General features: G+C 35.1%; 1 protein-coding gene across 2 annotated transcripts in view; it reads left to right on the forward strand.

The window, feature by feature from the left end:
• Positions 1-23,679, forward strand: part of JMJD1C (jumonji domain containing 1C) — a 248,697-nt gene that overhangs the window by 192,735 nt on the left and 32,283 nt on the right. For both annotated transcript variants that reach the window (XM_007446796.1, XM_007446797.1), the window contains 7 exons: positions 11,316-11,421; positions 13,742-13,866; positions 15,384-15,527; positions 15,625-15,811; positions 15,927-17,611; positions 20,115-20,287; positions 20,665-22,871. In XM_007446796.1, the coding sequence (XP_007446858.1) occupies positions 11,316-11,421; positions 13,742-13,866; positions 15,384-15,527; positions 15,625-15,811; positions 15,927-17,611; positions 20,115-20,287; positions 20,665-22,871 (4,627 nt within the window). The remainder of the gene's footprint in view (positions 1-11,315; positions 11,422-13,741; positions 13,867-15,383; positions 15,528-15,624; positions 15,812-15,926; positions 17,612-20,114; positions 20,288-20,664; positions 22,872-23,679) is intronic.

A 23,679-nucleotide genomic window follows, 5' to 3' on the forward strand; every position in this document is an offset into this window, starting at 1 on the left:
CCCCCCCCAGTAGCCCCTGCATTGGGAGCGTGGAGTCTTCGCCATTAGACTGGCAGGGGAGTCCCAAGCAAAAGTAAATTTAAAAATTCAGTTCCACTCCCACAAAACTAATGTTAGTGTTGTTAAATCACTAATAATCTCTTAAATATCAAACATATTATTCCAGTCCCTATTCCTATCCTACTGGACCATTGCATTTAACACTGAGGATCACTGTCTTGGATATTCTTTTATTCTTAACTGCTTCTGTGACATCTCTTTTCAGGTTTCCCTGAAAAGGTTTCTGCAGATTTAATGGTGGGTGGTTTTCCACAGTCTTCCTTTTTGGTGTCTTCTCTTTTCACTACTTATCCTAAGCAGTGTCATATTTCCAGTTGCTTTCACTATCATTTAAAAACCCTGTCTTCTGAATCTGTAACTCTAGTCCAGACTTCCTTGCTACACTGTCATTCATTTAACATCTTTATTTAGCATCTTCTATGTGCCTGGCATTGTTTAGACAAAAATTCGTGTCGCCTTGGAGCTTAAATTCTAGAAGAGGCACAGTATATAATAAATATAGTAATAATTAAGTGGTACAGTATGATAGATGGTTTAATTACTGCTAGACCAAAAGGAAAAGTAAAGCAAAGTAAGAGCAATTAGGCATGGAGAAGGGAGAGGCAGGCTAGAGTATTGTGGTCCCTGTGGATGTCATTGAGAAGGTGAAACCCATATTTTCTACTGCCGACTGTGTTAACTCAAACCTTGTCTTTCTTCCTAATCATTCGGTATCCTGGCTAACGGTGTAACTGTATCTACCCCGTTTTGTTACTCAGATCAACAGCTGGGAGTGTTTTAGGTTCCTCTCTTGCCCTTGTTGACCTCCAAAAATAGCTTAACATTGCATATGTCCGTCCCCTCCTCCTCATCTTTGTTGTAAGGCTTCCATCCTCGTTTGGCTAGACTATTAGAGAGCTCTCCAAGTAGGGTCTCTCTGCTCACCCACTCCCTTGTCCTCATTCAATCTATGTCATTGTACTTAGAGTTCTCCACACAGGCCATACTGTTTCATCTATCTACGTCTGTGTCTGCACATGCATTTCACCCTGTCTTAAAAGCCCTTCTTTTCTGCCCTACCATAGCCTGATAGGTGCCCTTGAAGTTTTGAAGTTTCAACTCAAGAATCTAGGTACCCATCCATGCTTTCCTCAAGTCCCAACTCAGATATCCTTTTCTGTGATACCTTTCCTGATGTACCTAACTAGATTATCTTTCCCCACCTTCTTTTTCTCACCGCTGTATTATATGTAAAACTCTGTATAATCTGTATTGCAGTGATTTGTGTATTAGTCCCTGTTCCTACAGGCTGTAAGATCCTCAAGGGCAGAAACTCTTTATATGTATTGCCAGTCTCCTAGCGTAGTAATTTTATACTTGGTATTCAAAAATCTTGTTGAATGAAATATATTTCTAATATGTTTAACTCAAAGGAGGAGCTCTTAGCCCCACACTTAGAGACTGTTTCAAACATAATTCCAACAAATTATCTAATCTGGTTTCCTCTGCCATAGCAAATGAAAGGTCAAAATCAGAATTTTAAAAAGTATGATGATGGTAGATTGGGAGCTTGATAGCACAAGAGGTTACAAAAGAAACTAAAACGTAGTTACAACTCAAATTTTGTCTTTCTGGGACAGTTTGGTGTAGAGGCAATAATCCTTTATATCAGTCGATAATTATGACTGTATCATAACAGTAATCAATAATGTCTGCGAGTATTGACAAAAGCTACAATTGTGTTTAATATGTTATTTAATGAAAGGACTCTAGAAATATTTTCAGAATTAGTAGGATTTTGATAAATTTTCTTATTTCTGTAAGTTATTTTAAAAACTTGCTCTCTTTTGGATATAAACTGTAATAAGCATTTGGCATGTCTCAGTATATGTTCTCTTTTTTCTAATTAGATTTTCTAAGTAAGTTAAACTTACCCTTTTAGGAATAGCAAAGCAGTGATTGGAAATCTTGGTAAAGTACATTATGCATACTATCTTCCTTAACAACCCTAGGTAATTAAGATGTTCTTGTATTTTGATACTTTTGTGTTGTAGTTTTAACTCCCTCCTTTTCTCTGAATAACTTAACACATTTGTCATGTATTTGCATTTGCCCTAGACTCAGTGAGAGGAACAGTTACTTAACTTGGGGTCATATGATAAAAGACTAAGTCACTTGGAAGATCCAAGTATGTCAAGTTACAGGATTTGTTGATTATTTCAACTTGGACTAGATTGTATTCATTCTTTCTGAGAAAAGAGAAGTATGGTATAATAGTCCTCAAGTTTATAGGTGTATCATTTCCATAGCAGTATATTGGAAATAGTGAAAATCAGCCCCAGAATGTGTATGGCATGGTATTAATTTTGAAATTATATCACTTGCATTTTATATTTTAAAAATAAATGTTCACTCTGTATGATCAGAAAGTCGTTGACTAGGGATTACTTTCAGTAGATTACTTTCCAAAAAATATGCAAGCATATAATTTTATTTCCTTCTTAGGTTGAGCTCCTCCTCTCCCTCTTCACAAGGTAGGGTGAGACTGCCACAGGTGGAGGGCTCATCAAGAGCAAGGAAGTTGCTTTCTTGTTGTTTTATTTTCTTAAACTTCGGCTGTTCTGAAGAAATATTTTCAGTTGCTCCTTTGGAAAACATTAACAGTTCCCAGGCCTTCCTGAGTTTGTTCAGTTTGTAAGTTTGAGGAAACTGCAGTTAGTAAATTGTGGTTGGCAGATGCTGTAAGCAGGTGACTCAATAGGTTGAACTCATGATGACTCAACTGTGTAAAAACCATGCTTTTAAATAGCTTGAAAGAAAATTTGCCTTCCAGACTTTTGAACTGCCATGAAAAGTTCAAAACTATTATTAAAGATACCACGAAGAATATTAACACGTGGCTTTAGAAGGAAACACATTTCCCTTCAAGTGGTTTTAAAAGTTTTACTTAATTGTTGTTCTGATTTTTGCTCTGTGGTAATTCTGACAGGCAAGGACACTTAGCGAGTTGTAGTTTAAAATGCAGAAATATTACAAGTCTGCATAAAGTATATTCAGGAGAATATTTTTAAAAGGTCAGTTTCATTCAGTTGGGAGATTAGCAGAGAAACCCAAATGGTTGTTGTTTTTAATTAATATAGTAAAAGTAATCTAGTTAGCTTTTTCTTTAACCTTGATATAACTGAACAAATAAAAATAATGCAACATTAAGTAGTCGCTTTCTTATGAATTGATGTAATAGGATGTTTATATTAATATAGTATATCCCATTCCAAAATCCCATCTGAGACCTGATAAGTTACTTATATCTGATAAATTATAATAGTTTTTGTTGTTTATGTTATCCATTCCAAATTTTGGAATACTATATTCCTGTGAACTGACTTTATCTTAGCAAACATAATTTTCCATATTTAACAATAAAATAATTTGGTTAATTGCGTTTCCTTTCACTTTCTGTGGTCATGTCACTAATATCATAAGTAAAATATTGAAAACCCAGTAGAGAGTATTCAGATTTTTAATTCTGCCAGTGCATGGGTTGGAAAAAGGTTTTGTGGGAAGGGCTTTGACATTATGCAGACATTTGCTAATTTACCTTCCAACCATGTGATTTGGGGTCAAATTACTTAATCTTTGAATGTTTCTTCATCTATAATATGGAGAGAATAATATCAGACTAGCAAAGGGTTTGTTAGGATTAGATGAGGTTAACATTCGTGAAGTGTTAACCTCTTCTGTCAATTAAAGTTTAAGTTTTTTTATTGTTTACACTGTCGAGTAAATATGCTTATTAAATGGATACTTTTTAAAGGCTGAATATAGATTCGTTTCATTAATCATATGCAGTCAATTTAGGATATATTTAAGCTGTGTTGAAACGGGAGGATACCATTCATCTGAATTAACCAAAATCAACCAGGAATTATGAAATTATATATACACAGGACTTACTTATCTATTGCTTTTAATTATATACAAAATTGTAATATGTTTGTCTTTAAAAATTACATATGTGGAGAAGTTTTAAAATTAATCTTTTTTGTTTCTATGTCATTAGCTTCTTTCTGTGTCACTAAGTTTGTGCTTACATAATCACTTTACTGACTGTTGTAGTCTATTGTGTGAGTATATGATCAACTAAAAAACTTTTCTATTTTAAAACACAGAGAGACCTTGTATATGCATTAATTTGTTATTCATTTATTTATTTAGATTACTCAAAAGTTCAGTGTTGGGTTAGAAGAGTATGTATTTTAAGATATTAAAACTGAAAAACCTAATGTACAATGAGAAAGATTTTGAGAAAAATAGCTTTGGAGTAGATTGTTCAAAGCTTATGCAAAATTTTAATGAGAGTACTACCACAAACAGTAATAATCCTATAAAAATAGTAGACTTTAAAAAGACATTTCTAATAAAGTTAGGCAAATATAGTACTTTATTTTTAAGAGAAAGGGGGACATTTGCTTGATATTAAGAATATGTAAGGAAGGATTGAGATTGCTGGATTATGGAGTCAAAAGCAAAATAAAAGAAAATTGGGGCAGTCTAATCAATATGAACTTCTAAGTCAGCATGCAGTTACATTAAACAAAGAATAAAGTGGAATGGATGGCTATCATGTCTAGTGCTTTGTTCAGCTTTATTTTTATACTTAGTATTCAGCTGCTCATACTAGGTACTGCAAAAATAAATAAATAAATGGTATATGAACCAACAGTACTACTGTGTTACACTGATATCATTCACCTATTTTCTACAAGTTCTTGTGAGCTAAAATGAGTTGCAGAAACATTCATTGTTTAAAAGAATAGGATGTATAGTCAAACTGCCTTTCAGGAAAGGTTTTTTCCTCTCCCATGAATGATGTCATAAATTTTTTTAACTTTTCCAATCTGATTAACAGAAAAACTGGAATACATTTAAATTTGGTGGTTCTTGAAGAACGGTGAGACAGAGCTTTTTTTTTCCAGAGTTTTAGTTTAGTGTGGATAAGTATAAAAGTGTCCAGTACTCTTGACTCTAAAATATTGATGTTTGGTTTATATACAGGGAATCAGATCCTAAATAAATTATAATAATTTAAAATTCTATCTAAAACTTAAAATTTTAGCAATAATGAGAAATCTGGAAATTTTTAGGTTTTATCATATAATGTGTTGTGAAGAATCAAGTCACCAAAATTGACAGTACAAGATTTAGAATTATATTAGGAACATTTAGAGACAACATAGCGTTAATCTTATGTAATAGAGAATATCAGGTAAAATATTTGAAATATATTGATCATTTCTCCCAGTAATATTTGGAGACAATTTTGTGGCAGGATGTGGTGGTGCGTTTTCTTCCTCTTCAACCCTAATTGGTTTCTTTTTCAGAGTGTCACAAGGTCAGCCCTTGGAGGAAGTAGAGAAGCAAAGAAACTACTCTGTATTTGTCTCCCTGTTTGGATCCTCCCCTCCCCTGGTTTTTGTTTGTTTTGTTTGTTTGCTTTTTAAATGAATATCTCTTTTCCTTAGGAGATAGTATAAATGAGATTATGTTAAATTACCTTATCATGGAGAACACACTCAGTTTTCAGTCTTAACTTCAGATGTAAGAACCATAGGATTAATGTTGGAACATTGTCTTTAGAAAATTTCTTCTTCTTCAATGCATGTTCCTATTTTTACCCTACTATGGAGTCCAGAGAAGTGGATAGTACCAACCTCTGTATATGAGTATAATTCTCATTGACCCAAAGGAGTAAATCTTATCTTTCGAAGTGGGTAATTTTTCTACACTAAAATCAAGTCATTATTATATTTGGAGAGCTAAACATGGTACAGGAATGTATCAGGGAAAGTGATGAAAAGCCTTAAAAAATGAAAGCCTGTGAAAGCCTTAAAAAGTGATTTATCTTAAAATATTTTTTCTCTAATAATGAAAAGCATTTGGTAATTGGTGTATTTTCCTATGCTTATGAATATGCAGCCATTTATGGAAATAAAGTTTGCAGTCCATTTGCCAATGAATTGCATTGCATTGATTAGAAGTTTTTGATCTTGCTTTGTAATAGTATTTTATTTGTTCTTTCAAATCATGGGTAGGCAGTGACCACAGGCCAAATCAAACCAGCCTCCCATTTTTTATAAGGCCTTTTACATTTTTAAACAGTTGGAAAAAACTCAAAAGAAGAATAATGTCATGACACCTGAACAGTCTGTGAAATTCAGATTTCAGATAATGCCGATAAGCAAACTTTATTGGAACACAGCCATGCCCATTCATTTATATATTGTTTATGGTATTGTTTGGCTGCTTTTGGCAACTACAGTAGCAGAGTTGAGCTGTTGTGAGAGAGATATTATGACCTGCAAAGCCTAATGTTTTTACTCTTCGGCCTTTTAGAGGAAAAGTTTGCCAACTCTTGCTTTAAATCTTGAAAATATATGGAAACCCTCAGTGGTAGTTGCATTTAATTAAACTGCAGATGGTTTAGACAACTGTGCTTTTTGAAGACCTCTATGGTAACTCTCAGACTTAATAAGTTTCCTATCTTAGTAAAGCCTTATTAACAAAGTGGGTTCTTTAATAAGTTATACAAGAATTGGCATAATAGCAATTGGCGTCACTCTTGACCTATATGGACCTAACATTCATGTTTTTCACTGTTGGCTAGCAACCTCAGGGATTTAAAGGACAGGCAGTCGTTTGTAGTTTTGCTGAAGCATGAATTTAAATTATGACTGTGCCAGAGTGGTGTGGCAAAGCATGTTCAGTCACCCAACCTGACGTTTCAAGATACAGATAGTTTCTTTTATGATAGCTCTTATAAAAATAAAATCAACTGTGATTTTTATAGGGGAATTTATGTAATATAATTGCATTTAAATTGTCACCACAGAGGTCAAGGGCTTTATTGAAGGAGGAAGAAAATTCTAAGACATACTCAGTATCAGTTTGAAAGCAGGCATTAGGTCATTCTCCATCAGATATTGTCCAAAGGGAGAGAAACTGTTCCAGTTTTATATTTCTTGTATCCTAAAAGTCATCAGTTAAGACTTTAGAGCAAATCCCTTAAAATTATTAAGCCAGTCAACTCAGTCATCTTGATAGAAACTAACAACTAGTATATTATTACGTATTTCATGCCTCTGCTGGCTCTTCAGTCAGTATTTAAAGCCGGAGGATGTGTAACAAAGAAAATATTTGTTGAAATAGTAAGGAGCACTTGATTATGGTAAGGCAGATTGTTCTTTATTATCTTAGAAAATGTGTTACATATACTTTGAGCGCTGTAATAATATTGCTATTTATTAAACCTAGTCAGGGATATCTGAATATTTTCGTACTAAGATCTTATTTTTTATGTTATTGTACTTGTTACTGTTTCCCTTTGAACTGGGATGAAGTAGAGAATTGCTTGAAAATTAGGTTAGTACAGTAATCTTACTGTCACAGTACAGATTCCAACCTGATTTTAACTTTTATATTGATATTTTGAGGAATGCTGCTTTTTGATTTCATCATATTCTTCTGTACATACGAGAAAAAGTCTGTATTTTGATCATCTCAGATGATCAGTTTTTAATTCAGGGTGGTGTTAAACCTAGAAACACAGCATTTAGGAATTTGTAGGTCATGACTAAGTCACGTTGCCAAAGTGATTTGTCTTCTCTTTTATGCTTTCTGATTATAAGATTGCATGAGTTTAACATCCTAAGTCTTTTCTGTTTGATGAGTGTTAGACTATTTTGATATGCGAAATTTCACTTAGCCAATGTGAGGTTGTAGAACGATAATTTCCACCTAACATTAATGTCTTTTGACCCATTCTGACTTAAGATAATGTTACCTTTTACCTCTTCCATATAACGTAAAGAAATGTGTCAAATTTTGAAAGGCAGTGACAGTTAATAGTCTATTATTTATGCCTCTTCATTGTACTAGTTCAAGAGAAGCAGAGAATAGATGGAAAGAGACTGAGCTTTAGAGTCGCAGAACTAGATTCAAATGCTAGGTCTCTCCATCACATCCTGACTTTAACCATGGACCTCTCTGTGTATAGCACGTAAAAGGGGTATGATAATCTCAACTTTACAAAAATTGATAGTACAGAAAGCACCCAATGTGATATCTGTCATAGTAAATGCACAATCATGTTAGCTATTTTTCTTTATTATTCTTTACATTAAGCTTCCACTAATGTTCAATTAAAGCTAATCTTTGTCTTTGCAAAAGGAGAAAAGGCACAGCACACAAGTGAACAATAAATATAGTCCAGAACTTCACTTAAGGCATTGTTTAGCACGTTTCCATGTTTTCTATGTTTCTCATACAACAGATCTTGCTGAACTGATTTTTTCCCCATTAGTCATTTGCTGGAGGTTATAACTAGCAGTGTAATTAATAAATTGGATGGAGTTTATGGAGAAGAGAAGATTCACAGAGAGTGCTTATTCCTTCACTATATGGGTGATTTGAGGGGGGATTAATGAATACATATAATTTTAGTTATACAGTATGAAATTGGGGGGGATTATACTACAGTTAATGAAAAGTACGGTGCAGGTAAATTGTTTTTAATCTCATACAAGCTCAAGGCACAGTTTGTTTGTTAGTTGCATTCTGTGAAAGATAGTAAGCATTCGTAACTAGTTTTTAATTAACAGATGCTCTTCTCCGTGAGTCTGCTTTATAGCCTTGTATCTGATTTTTTACACAATCACAACATTATTCAGGTAAATAAATAGGGGAAAAAACCTCATTTGGCTACCTGCTAACAACTCTTACTGGATTTGATCGTTAGCCTTTTGTGAGCCTCTTTAAAATGGGAACGATGACCACACCTCAACAGAAATACCTCTGACTTAAAAAGCACTATGTGTAGAGGAAGGCTTCAGTAACAATATGATTATCATAATCAGGCATTGTATTGGGGTAATTTTCATGGGTTTTAATTAATTTCGTGTAATGCATGTCATTCAGTACCATGGTTAATTTAGGATTGAATGTGTTAAGAAGACTAGTTTCTGTAAAATTTAAAAAATCATATTATAAAAATGTACTTATTAATATGAAAAAAGATATTATTAACCCTGCTTTATAGATGAGGAAATTGATACATAGAAATTTGGACTTACCTAAGGTTATTTCAGTGAGTAGACTGATATTATCAGCTTTTAATGGTATGCTTTTTTTCCCTAGAAATGAGCGGGTCATTGGTGAAAAGATACTTGTTGTCTAATGATCTTGGAAATGTAGCTCATTATTTTAACCTGTTGAATAAATAGAATAGAAATGTTGAGCAAATTTTACATCTCAGTAGCTTTAGTTATAAAATTTCAACACAGGGAACTGGTTTTATAAATCATACCTGTACTTGTCTATAACGTATTGGCAATGCTGCTTTTACTCCTCCCCGTGCCACCCCGAATATAAAGGCTTGGGAGCAATACACTATAGTAAATTTGATATAAGTCAGCTTGTGACACCCATGTGATTGTAGATTGTACTTTTCTAGACAAGTTCCCATCTTCTTCGAGCCAGTTAAATGTCTAGAATAAGAATAAGAAGAACAACTGTGATAAAGGTGGGTGTTGAGACTAGAGAAGACTCAGGTTGTGGAAACATAAAACCAGAATTCAAATGTTTGAAGGACTGTCAGGTAAGAAAGTGATTAGGCTTCTGTTTGACTCCAAGGAGTTATGTGTATGGAAGTTAAAGTGGGAAAGATTTTAAAAGAACTAGGCATCTGTCAGAACTGTCTGGAAATGGTAATGGTTTTCCTTGGGAAATAGAAAGTTTCCTGTGTTTTGTCTGTCATGGACTAGACTGTCACCTGATGTGCATCAAGAGGGTTAGAGTCTGGCCATGTATTTTCTGTTACTCAAATAATGAGATTAACTAAGTGTGCATTAAAGTGGAGTGGAGAAAAGGGATTGCTACGAAGTTTCTTTACGAAGAGGAAGACAAAATGACAGATTTTAACTACTTTTAACTACTTTTTGTATAACACTTTTCCACTCTAGTATTTCCTTCTACTATAAAGCAGCATTTTCCTTCTACTATAAAGCAGTATTTTCCAAAGAGAACATAGTTGATAAGTTTAAAGGCCTTTACTTCTGTTTGCTGGTGTTCACTAAGTATAAACGAAATATCAGAGTGTTTACTGCAGTATTATTCCAAGAATACAGAGTAGTTTAAAGCAGTGATAAGATGAGAAGGAAAGTGCTTTACTTGGATAAACTTTAGAAAAGAATGAAGTATGACCTGCTTGATTTAGGGATTCTTTGTACTCTTCAGCCACTTTCTGGCTTTTCTGTATTGCCAAATTATTTTTATTCACCAGATAAAATCCCCTTCATGTAGCTCCTTTCTGTTCACTGGTTTCCATGATCTGCTAGTCCACTTTTAAAAGGGCCGCCAAATTGACAGTGCTGCTTTGTTGTTCTTCCCAGCTCTACTCTAGGGCTCCTGCCGCTGATCTCAAATGCAGGAGCAGCAGAGGTGCTTTGAGAGAGAACAGAATGTCAGAGAGTCCAGCGGGGGACCAGCAGATTGTGGGAAACCATGTGACTGTGTGATTCACATCTCCAAGGAGAGAGAACCGGTTGTTTCTGTGTCTAGATCCACCCTGTTATGAGGATAATACCATCAATAATGTAATTTAAATTGCCTGGATGCTTTGACACTGGCTTGAAAAAATAAAACTTTTAGCAGTGAAGTTACTGGTCAGATGAGTTTGAGGAGAACTGAATTTGATGACATTTAAATCAAATCAGTTTAAATCAAAAGACAGTGGATAATGACTTGTAGTTTAAAACTAATGTTTTAGGTATTATGGGGAGAGGGTAACTCATCTATGTATATATGTATTGTCACTAAAATATTCAACTTGATTTGTTTGCTACCAACCTTAGATGACCTGAAGCTATTTGGTTTGTATATTGCTTCTAACAGTGAAACCCTTTAAAAGGTGATTTGTATAAGGCTTGCAATAGGAAAACTTGTATAAGGCTTGCAGTTAGAAAACAAACAGTTCAAACAAAACAGTTTGAAATGAGTAAATTTCAAATTTTGTCTTAAGGCATTTTTGTCTTATCATGGATTAATTTCTTAGGCTCCGTTGTTATGTTACTGCTAATGAACTATAACTTATGAATTTGCGTTTTTGTATACATTTAGATCAAGGAATTTTCTTCAGTCCTTAGAACGTTCAGGAGGGAATGATGGTAACATTAATGTTAGGGCAGTGTAACATGGACCTTTCTTTTAATCTATAATTCTAGGACGACATAGACAGCCTAAACCCAGTTCTCAGGGACAACCCGCAACTTCAGGAAGAAGTGAAAGTCTGGGTAAAGGAACAAAAGGTTCAGGAGATTTTTATGCAAGGTAACTGTTTTGAAGTTATGCATTAATATATGTATATTTTTTTGGAACTGGGCAATTTCTCATGTTTGGTTTTGGTTGTTCAGTTATATGCAATACAAATAGAAGACCCAGTCTAATATTTTGAGTTATATACAGGCCAGGGAAAATAATAGCAAAATCAGAAAAATTTCAATAGGAAATTGGTAACTTCACCAGTTATTGAACTAATTTCACCACGAATTTGAGCTGAATGCCTGAAATGAAATTATAACCACACAGGTGTTTTGTTAATAGGAAAATTTCCATACTGCAGAATGCTTTAGGTGTGTCCTTCCTGGAGAAGGAAGCATTGTTTGCTGTGGAGGGTTGCCCAAAGCCACAGTTGATTTCCTTTGAAGAATGCTGTTGGTATCTGATAAAAGTGGCCTATTTCAGTTTGCCTTCCTCAGCAATGACCACAATACTAGTCTTAGTTTGGTTTCCTTTTTTTTTGGTAAGTTACAGGTTTGTCTTCAAACCAGTGAGATTTTATGATTCTTGGTGATTTCTTTTCCTGTCAGTAAAATCATATATTGAAAATGTAAGCTTCTTGTGAAATTGAACTGAAACCGCAACAATATGACATGGATACATGGAGTATCGATATTTGGTTGAATGTTTCTAAAAGGAATTTTGTTGAATTCCCATGTTTATCTGAACCTCAACTTCCATGCCATTTAATTTAAGCATTAATAGAGATAATCTCAGTTGTGGCTGCCTTTCTTTGTATGGGTTTTTATAGCAGCAGATCATCTACTTATTAAATTCTTCCTAGGCTAGATATTTTTTAAACTTTTAATATGGAGAATTTGAAGCATACAGAGAAATAGGCACATGGAAGTTCACCGGAAATATTCTATCTCCTGGTTCCAACAACTGTAAAATAAAACCTTGGTAGGTTCTGCCCCACCCGCACTCTCATTTATTTCTGTCAATTTTCAGACATTGCTGTGTTCTATTTTTAAACAAAGCCACCATACCATTATTATGCTGAAAAATTAATAGTTCCTTAATACCAAATACTGAATACTCAGGTTCCAGTTTCCATTTGTCTCATAAATGTCTTCATTGATTTTTTCACAGGATTGATTTTTATTTTATTTATTTTTAACCTGGGATCCAAAAAATGTCCACAGATTGATTAGTGGCTATGACCCATCTATCTCTTTTTCTTCCTTTCCTTTCAATTTATTTATTGAAGAAGCCAGGCTAATGTTTTTTTAAAGTAACTTGTTTTTCCTTGTCATATTCTTAGAGGTGAAATCATTAAGGCAGTAATCCTTTCCATCCTAAGCAGAATTAACGTGAGACTGACTCCAGATTCTGTGTGGTGGTAGAACAAGACAGTTAAGATGGTGTGCTGACGGGAGTTGAAAATTGGTCATATTTGGAGTTATTCTATAAGCTATTTCTATATTACATTCAGAAAAAATAATTTGGAGTCTTTTTCTTCCATAGTTAAAAATTCTAAGACTATAGTTTGTATAATAGATTACAGTTATGAATGTGTTTGATTTACAGGTAATATGGAATACTTTCTACAGATGTGTTATTTGATTTATATTTTAGACTGATATTAGCATAGATTTTTTTTTTTAAACTGTCAAACATTAAATCATTGATTGATATGTTAAATGTCTTAACTGTAGAAGAAAAGGCATCAATCTAGGAATCAGAAAAATAAATTCAGTTCTAGCTCTTTCACTTAAAAATTTATTTAACCTATCAATCTCACTTTCTTAATTTTTATAAATGGAAATATCTGAGAGTTTTTGCATAAGATTCAAAAAAATTGAATAAGCATCTGCAAATTGTGAAAGCATTTTGTAAATTGTTAATGTATAACACTATCATATTAATAAGGTGCACCAGATGCCCCCCTCCACAGTTCTTATTAAACTTTCAAGTATTTGATACCATTTTAGTACCTGTGAATTAAAGAAATTTTTATCTCCGTTCTCTTTTGTTTTAAGACATATTTAAATATATATAGATATATATCTTTTATTATTTAATTATTACCTATTTTCTGAAAGATATCTGTATACATATATAGATATCATTTTAAAAAGTAAGTTTAATCCAAAAGTACACCAATATGGCATTTTAGTATTGTATTTATAAATTCAGTTAACAGTCTGTGTGTTTTAAGACTTTGGCAGCTTTTCCTGTCACCAGAATCAAAATTTTTAGTTGCTTATGGTAAAGTTTTGGCAACTAGAAGATTCATACATCAAGTTCCAAATTACTTTTCCATTTCATCCATGAACTCAATCATGTATGATGTGTGTTTTTTTTTAAGGTCCTTATTCCTTGAATGGATACAGAGTGAGAGTATACAGACAAGACTCTGCCACCCAGTGGTTTACTGGCATAATTACTCATCATGATCTCTTCACTCGCACCATGATCGTTATGAATGATCAGGTAAATAGTCCAGTTTTTGAAAAGAGATGGTTACAATTCACATATTCCATGCCTCTCCTCCGCCCCGCAATGGATCAGTAGGTTGACACCAAATAATTTTCATCTCTAGGTGCAGTCATGTAATCCTAATAAGGTCAAATGTGTCTGATGTTACATAGAGTTCACTTGAGGTCACAGCGAGATAGTGATGCCAAATTTATTTCAACACTGATAAAATCAGTCCCTGAAATGGAGGCACCAAACTCTTATTTGTTTAGTTTTTTTTTTTTTTATCAGTAGGTCAGCTAAAACTTTCTTAAAGTCTCAGCTTTTCTGCCCCTCCAGTAATAAAAATATTTCCCAAATGGTTTCTTTTCACGAATGAAAACTTTAATGCACACTGAAGTTCTTTTTACATCAAATTCCAGAGTTGGGATGCTCTCTTAAGTTTTATAGCAAATATGGTGAATGTTAAGGATATGAATTAAATAGGGAGTTTTTTGTTTGTTTGTTTGTTTTTTGCGTTACGCAGCCCTCTCACTGTTGTGGCCTCTCCCGTTGCGGAGCACAGGCTCCGGACGCGCAGGCTCAGCGGCCATGGCTCACGAACCCAGCCGCTCCGCGGCATGTGGGATCTTCCCGGAACGGGGCACGAACCCGTGTCCCCTGCATTGGCAGGCAGAGTCTCAACCACTGTGCCGCCAGGGAAGCCCTCATAGGGAGTTTTAAGTTAACAGTCTGAAAGTCTTAATTTCAAATCTTTTAAAGCTGTACTGTATTTATCCCCAGAAAATAGATATTTACACCTTCCTACCTGAGTGGATTGTGGAGGGTGTCTGAATAAATGACAACCCCCTCTATAAACAATGCAGATGCTTTGGTTAAAATTCTAGTCGAAATGCTAAATAAACTATATCATTTAATTTAATTTTTTTCCTTAAAAGCTAACAAACTTTGACCTCTCAGTGAAGCACAAAATTGCCTTTAGTTTTAAAAATAGTTCTTTCTTTAACCTGTCTTTAAAACTATTATTCATTTATATGATTTTTGTCCTTTTCTGCTTCCCATGCTCTACCTTCTTTTTTTTGGGGGGGGGGGGCTGCACCATGCAGCTTTCAGGATCTTAGTTCCCTGACCAGAGATTGAGCCCAGGCCCCAGCAGTGAAAGCGCCAAGTCCCAACCACTGGACAGCCAGGGAATTCCTGTCATGCTCTACCTTCTTGTTTTATTTTACAGCTGTTTTTGAAAATTACTTTTTATTTTTGAAATACATTTTATGACTTGGCAATATACTCTTGAAAAACTCTAATCCTTGTTTTGCAAGGTATATTTGCAATAGATGTATTTGCTTTTTAATTTTTAGTTAGCATGTAAAACAGTAGGCTTATCTTTAATGGTTAAAGTTGATTTATTGTAAGTCTGACAGTATCTCAAACTGATTTCTAAACATCTCTACTCAGTAAAGAAATTGTACCTAATATCACATTGGCTAGCTGATTGGATTTAATTTTTGTTCTTGTTTTGTGTCATGGATTAGGTACTAGAACCACAGAATGTCGATCCTTCTATGGTTCAAATGACCTTTCTAGATGATGTTGTTCACTCTTTGTTAAAAGGTGAAAATATTGGCATTACATCACGGCGAAGGTCTCGTGCCAGTCAAAGTAGCAACACTGTTCACGTATGTATGTTGTTAGTGATGGATTATGGTAAAATATTTTCCCTTAAATTACTTAGGATCAGGTAGTGAACAATCACTGTTAATTGGTTATTTTTAGGGTCATTATACACGTGCCCAAGCAAATAGTCCCAGACCAGCAATGAACTCCCAAGCTGCTGTACCAAAACAGAATTCACACCAGCAACAAAGAAATATTCGTCCAAATAAGAGGAAGGGCTCAGATAGCAGTATACCAGATGAAGAGAAGATGAAGGAGGAAAAATATGATTATATAGCACGAGGAGGTAGGACCCACCTTTTTTAAAGGGCATGAGAACATATAAAACAAAAATACATTTAAAATATACTTATTTAATATTAATTTGAAAGATAAAACTGTTCTTTTTTTAAATCTTATAGAAAATGCTAAAGGTAAAAACAAACAGGTGATGAACAAAAGAAGGAAACCTGAGGAGGATGAAAAGAAACTAAATATGAAAAGACTACGAACCGACAATGTTTCAGACTTTTCTGAGAGCAGTGACTCAGAAAATTCAAATAAGAGAATAATAAATAATTCCTCAGAGCAGAAGCCAGAGTATGAGTTGAAAAATAAAAACACTTCAAAGATAAATGGAGAAGAAGGAAAATCCCAGAATAATGAGAAGGCAGGAGAAGAGACACTAATAGATAGCCAGCCTCCCTGGGATCAAATACAGGAAGATAAAAAACATGAAGAAACAGAGAAACAGAAGTCTGCTGACTCTCAGATTCAAGAAAAAATGATTATCCGTTCATCAGAACAGGCCACACTTTCTGATCATAATTCTAATGATTTACTTCTTCAGGAACGCAATATGGAGAAAACACACACAGTGGAATTATTACCAAAGGAGAAGTTTGTATCCAGACCACCCACACCAAAATGTGTTATTGATATTACAAATGACACTAATACGGAAAAGGTGGCTCAGGAAAACTCAAGTACCTTTGGCCTTCAGACACTTCAGAAAATGGATCCTAACACTAGTGATTCAAAACATTCAGTCACAAATACAAAATACTTGGAAACAGCAAACCAAGATTCTGACCAGAGCTGGGTCAGTGATGTAGTTAAAGTAGATTTAACCCAATCAAATGTTAGGAATGCTTCTTCAGGAAATGAAAACCTGAATATGGAAAAAGAGAGAAATCAGTATGTCTCTTACATATCTTCTCTTAGTGCAGTTTCTGTCACAGAAGATAAGCTGCATAAGCGAAGTCCACCCCCAGAAACTATAAAATCTAAACTTAATACTTCAGTAGATGCTCACAAGACAAAATCCAATTCCTCACCTGAACTTGTTAAACCTAAAATTAACCATTCCCCTGATTCTATAAAGTCTAAGCCCACATTTGCAAACAGCCAAACTGCTGGTGAAAGAAGACTGGCAAATAAGGTAGAACATGAGTTATCAAGATGCAGCTTTCATCCGGTTCCTACTAGAGGCAGTACATTAGAAACTACAAAAAGCCCTCTTATCATTGATAAAAATGAGCATTTCACAGTTTACAGAGATCCTGCACTTGTCGGGTCAGATACAGGAGCTAATCACATTTCACCTTTCTTAAGCCAGCATCCATTTCCTCTTCATTCTTCATCCCATAGAACGTGTTTAAATCCAGGTACCCATCACCCTGCCTTAAGTCCTGCACCCCACTTACTGGCTGGATCATCCAGTCAAACTCCATTACCTACCATTAACACTCATCCTCTGACTAGTGGTCCACACCATTCTGTTCATCACCCTCACTTACTTTCTGCTGTGTTACCTGGAGTGCCTACTGCCTCCTTACTCGGTGGCCACCCACGACTGGAGACTGCTCATGCCAGCAGCTTGAGCCACTTAGCACTAGCACACCAGCAACAGCAACAGTTGTTACAGCACCAGTCACCTCATCTTCTTGGACAAGCCCACCCATCTGCTTCATATAATCAGCTTGGACTTTATCCAATTATTTGGCAATATCCAAATGGGACACATGCATACTCAGGACTTGGTCTGCCTTCTTCTAAGTGGGTTCACCCAGAAAATGCAGTTAATGCTGAATCTTCATTAAGGAGGGTAAGTTAAGCTGTGGTTTACCTCATGTCATATATTTATTAATCAACATATGTACAAGTGCTTTTTTCAGTCTCCCATTCATTTTTTAGATTTCTTATTGTAAAACATGCTAGAATTTTTGAAAAGTTATTTTTCTAATTATGATGAAACTTTTGATGCTTAGTAACTTTAGAGCCTGTAAAGCTAAAATCTCAGAAAAGCATATTTATTTTTTTAAAAAGCCAATTTAAAGAAGTAAACCTCTTAAGTTATTTCTTATATACTTAGACTTAATAACTAATTATATTATATATACATAATTATTTTGCTCAGGTAAATTCCTAGAAGTGAAACTTCTGGATATAAAATTTATGTAAAATTGCAAGGCTCTTGATATGTATAATCAAGTTAATTCTTAAAAGACAAATTGTTCTGTTTCCCAGTTAGATACATTATATTGATGTATACTACAAGCTGTGACTCTCTAAGCCCCTAGTTCTCTTAAGGGTGCCGAGGCTGGAGAATCCTGATATTTGGGAGTGAAGTTGGGGCTGAGAGTCTCTCTGCCTGACAAAGTATTGCTGAAGGTGGGGGACAGGGCTCTTTCTTCTTCCTTCACGCGCTATGTGGTTTTTCCAGCCAGATTAATTTCCATGCTAAGAAATGGTTGTTGAGGGCATTACCAGCCCCATTCTGAAAACTGGGGATTGGGTGTCACCGTTAAACTCTAGGAGGCAACTTAATCCTTGGCGTGGACCAGGATGCTCTTCAGGTTTTCCCCAGAATCTTTCAAAACACATTTTATTTATTTTATTGTGGTAAAAGCCACAACATTAAATTTATTTAACCATTCTAAAGTGTACAGTTTAGTAGTGTTAAGTATATTCACATTGTTATGCAACAGATATCTAGAACTCTTTCATCTTGCAAAACTGAAACTCTGCCCATGAAACACTAATTCCCCTTCCCCCTAAGTTCTTGGCACCCACCTTTCTACTTTCTGTCTCTATGATTGTCTGCTTTAGATACTTCATTTGAGTGGACTCGTACAGTATTTCATGTAGCATAATGTCCTCAAAGTTCATCCATGTTGTAGCATGTAACAGGATTTCCTTCTTTTTTAGCTGAGTAATATTCTGTTATATGTATATAGGTATATACAGGTACCCTTGTAATCTGTATAACTTCAGATTTTTGGATCTTGTAGAATTGAGACCTTATTTTAAACATATATTTGAATGATCCTATGTACATGTATATATATATTTTTTTTCTTGTGTGAGGTTTATGTATATTTTTAATTAAGAAATTTTATAGCAGCATATCTTTGGTGTGATATCATATTGCTTTCACATTATCATTTTGAGATGTAAAATGTATTCCCTTTGGTAAAACCAAAGGATTGTATTTTCCCAATATCTGATTCAACACAGTAGAACTCAACTAAGCATTTTCTGGAAGAATTTCAGTGAGTCATAGTATAGAAACAGTTCTTAAGCATGTAATTAGATAGTTGTAAGTCTCAACATAGAGATCAGTGTCACCAGATATTCACTATGAGAAAGGCAGCATGTTGATATTAAAAAAATTAATTTTGTTGTACCTCCACACCTCCAAGTTTAATGGTCCAACAGCATCTATAGCTTATAGTGAAATGGAGTACAAATGGGCCTTGAAAATGTAATTTTCTGCCAAATCTAAATAAATTATGACATTGGGAAAATTATTATTATTTTTTTTTATTTTTTATTTTTTTGCGGTACGCGGGCCCCTCACTGCTGTGGCCTTTCCCGTTGCGGAGCACAGGCTCCAGACTCGCAGGCTCAGCGGCCATGGCTCACGGACCCAGCCGCTCCGCGGCATGTGGGATCTTCCCGGACCGGGCACGAACCCATGTCCCCTGAACCGGCAGGCAGACTCTCAACCACTGTGCCACCAGGGAAGCCCGGGAAAAATTATTTTTGACAAGAAAAATTGGCAAATAAACTTGATGAAATCTGGTGAAATGTATTTTAGCAACATGTTTTCTGTTTTTTTCTATTAGCAGCATATAGTCTTTTGGTGTTAGAATCTTAGGAAATCTTAAAAGCTAGGTTCTCTGTACATCATTTGTAAGTTAAAGGCAATGATTTCAGGATCTGAAATCAGTAAATAAATTTCTGGAAATAACTTTTTTTTTTTTTTGGCAACACTGCACAGCATGCTGGATATTAATTCCCCAATCAGGGATCAAACCCATGCCCCCTGCAGTGGAAGTGCAGAGTCCTAACCACTGGACTGCCAGGGAATTCCCTGGAAATAACTATTTTAATGCTGATTGATATTTTTCATCATATGGAAAAATCCATATAACTCTGTTAGTTACTTATTTGTCTGGATATTTCTCATAAAATACTTAATAAATATACTGCTATATTAGTATGTCACATACTTCATAAATATACTACTATTAAAGTCCTGCTGTGATACTGTGTTTAGCTTTTTCTAGTAACTGAAGGATGATTTTTAAAAATTTTTTTGATAGAATTCTCCCAGTCCTTGGTTACATCAGCCTACCCCTGTGACCTCAGCAGATGGTATTGGATTACTTAGTCACATTCCTGTCAGACCTTCCAGTGCAGAGCCTCATCGGCCTCTTAAAATTACAGCACATTCCAGTCCACCATTGACAAAATGTTTAGTAGATCATCATAAAGAGTAAGTTCACCAATGCTTAAAACTTGTCTTTTATAGTTTTTCTTTTTTTTTTTTTTTTTTAACATCTTTTTTGGGGTATAATTGCTTTACAATGGTGTGTTAGTTTCTGCTTTATAACAGAGTGAGTCAGTTATACATATATATATGTTCCCATATTCTTAATTCAGTTTATAAATAGATAATTTTAGCAAATGTCTTAAAACTGGGCTGAATAATAAGTACTATTCTGTTTTTATATTCCTTTAATTTTCTTAATAATATTATAGCGCATGCAAAGTCGTGTTTCACTTTTATGATAGAATAGTAACGCATAGAAGCTATATTTGTATTATACAAGAAAAAGTGTTTACAGAAACCTTCGTGTATTTTCTTTGCAGAGAATTGGAGAGGAAAGCTTTTATTGAACCATTGCGTTCTGTTGCATCCGCATCAGCCAAAAATGACCTGGATCTAAATAGGTCACAGACGGGAAAAGATGGTCACTTGCATAGGCATTTTGTGGATCCTGTATTGAATCAATTACAGAGACCACCCCAGGAGACTGGAGAGAGATTAAACAAATATAAGGAGGAACACCGTCGAATTCTTCAAGAAAGTATTGATGTTGCTCCCTATACAACTAAAATCAAGGGGCTTGAGGGTGAGAGAGATAATTATTCCAGAGTAGCATCATCATCCTCTAGCCCTAAAAGCCATGTCATCAAACAAGACAAAGATGTAGAATGTTCAGTATCAGATCTTTATAAGATGAAGCATTCAGTGCCTCAGAGTTTGCCTCAAAGTAACTATTTCACTACATTGTCTAATAGTGTAGTCAATGAACCACCAAGGTCATACCCATCCAAAGAGGTTTCAAATATTTACACTGAAAAACAGAGTAATACCCTTGGAGCAGCAGCAGCTAACCCTCAGACTCTGACTTCGTTTATATCATCTCTTTCAAAGCCTCCACCTTTGATTAAACACCAACCGGAAAGTGAAGGTTTAGTAGGCAAGGTACCAGAACATATTCCCCATCAAATTGCTTCTCACTCAGTAACAACTTTCAGAAATGATTGTAGGAGTCCTACTCATTTGACAGTTTCTTCTACAAGTACACTCCGGAGTATGCCTGCTTTACATAGAGCACCCGTATTTCACCCACCAATCCATCATAGCCTGGAGAGAAAGGAAAGCAGCTATAGTAGCCTTTCCCCTCCAACATTAACTCCAGTGATGCCTGTAAATGCTGGTGGGAAGGTTCAAGAATCACAAAAGCCTCCAACTCTGATTCCTGAGCCTAAAGACACTCAGGCAAATTTTAAGGGTTCTTCTGAACAGAGTTTGACAGAAATGTGGAAATCTAATAATAACCTCAGCAAAGAGAAAGCTGAATGGCATGTGGAGAAAAGCAGCGGAAAGTCACAGGCTGCTATGGCATCTGTCATTGTACGTCCACCTTCTAGTGCAAAACTTGATAGCATGCCAGCAATGCAGTTAGCTTCCAAAGATCGAGTTAGTGAAAGATCTTCAATTGGGGCAAATCAAACAGATTGCCTCAAATCAGCAGAAGCTGGAGAGAGTGGAAGAATCATTCTGCCAAGTGTGAATTCAGACAGTGCTCACATAAAATCCGAAAAAAACTTTCAGGCTGTCTCACAGGGCAGTATTCCCAGTTCAGTCATGTCTGCTGTAAATACAATGTGTAATACCAAAACGGATATATTCACATCTGCTGCCACTACCACCAGTGTTTCCAGCTGGGGTGGTTCAGAAATAATTTACTCTTTATCAAATACGATTTTGGCCTCTAAATCTTTAGAATGTACCTCTTCGAAAAGTGTCAATCATTCAGTGGCTCAAACACAAGAATGCAGGGTCAGCATGACAGCTCCAGTTACACCAGCCAGTAGTAAGACAGGAAGTGCTGTTCAATCCAGCTCTGGGTTCTCAGGCACAACTGATTTTATCCATTTAAAAAAGCACAAGGCAGCACTGGCTGCAGCTCAGTATAAAAGTAGTAATGTCAGTGAGCCTGAGCCTAATGCTGTGAAAAATCAGACATCTTCAGCCTCCCCTCTCTTGGATAGCACTGTAGTCTGTAGTACAATTAACAAAGCAAACTCTGTAGGAAATGGGCAAGCATCCCAGACAAGTCAACCAAACTACCATACTAAACTGAAAAAGGCCTGGCTTACAAGACATTCAGAAGAAGATAAAAATACTAATAAAATGGAAAATTCAGGGAATTCTGTATCAGAAATTATTAAGCCATGTTCTGTCAATTTAATAGCCTCTACATCGAATGATCTACAAAATAGTGTAGATAGTAAGATCATAGTTGATAAATTTGTAAAAGATGATAAAGTCAATAGGAGAAAAGCCAAACGAACTTATGAATCTGGCTCTGAAAGTGGAGATTCAGATGAAAGTGAAAGCAAGTCAGAGCAAAGGACTAAAAGGCAACCTAAGCCAACTTACAAAAAGAAGCAAAATGATCTTCAGAAGAGAAAAGGTGAAATAGAAGAAGATTTAAAACCCAATGGGGTTCTCAGCAGGAGTGCCAAAGAAAAAAGTAAATTGAAGTTGCAGAGCAACAATAATAGTGGTAAGTAAATTAATTACTTTTTTATCTCAAGTAAAATGGGCTGTAAGTTCTTGCAATAATGATGGTGTTCTCTAAAAATTAGAGCTTAAAGGCATCTTTGACTTCATTTGTATGCCCTGGCGTAATGTATGTGCTCATTGACTTCATTTCTACAAGTACCCTATAAGAGGAAATGAGAGAAGACCTATCAATATTTCTCCATTTTCAAGAGACTTGTAGAAATATGTTTTTACATAGCACTCAGGTTGGCAAAACCCCAGTGTGTAATTTAGTTTATTCAGAATTTTGACCATTTCTAAAAATTGTCAAAAGGCAGTTATAGCTATACACTAAAAGTGGATTTCTAATACAGGCATACCCTGTTTTATTGTGCTTTCCAGATATTGTCTTTTTTTTTTTTTTAACAAATTGAAGGTTTGCGGCAACCCTGTGTCAGGGAAGTCTGTCGGCACCATTTTTCCAACAGCATTTGCTCACTTCATGTCTCTGTCATATTTTGGTAATTCAGACTTTTCCATCATTACGGTATAATATTTGTTTTGGCGGTCTGTAATCCGTGGCCTTTGATGTTACTATTGAAAAAAGATGACAACTCATACTATTGAAAAAAGATTACAACTCACTGAAGGCTGAGATGTCGGTTAGCCTTTTTCAGCAATAAACCATTTTTAAATTAAAGTACATGCATAGTTTTTTAGACATAATGCTGTTGCACACTTAATAGACTGCATTGTAGTGTAAACCTAACTTTTATGTGCACTGGGAAACAAGAAAATTTGTGTACTTTATGGTGGTGGTCTGAAAC

The sequence above is a fragment of the Lipotes vexillifer genome, unplaced genomic scaffold (assembly GCF_000442215.2).
Source record: "Lipotes vexillifer unplaced genomic scaffold, Lipotes_vexillifer_v1.1 scaffold1562, whole genome shotgun sequence".
NCBI lineage: Eukaryota > Metazoa > Chordata > Mammalia > Artiodactyla > Lipotidae > Lipotes > Lipotes vexillifer.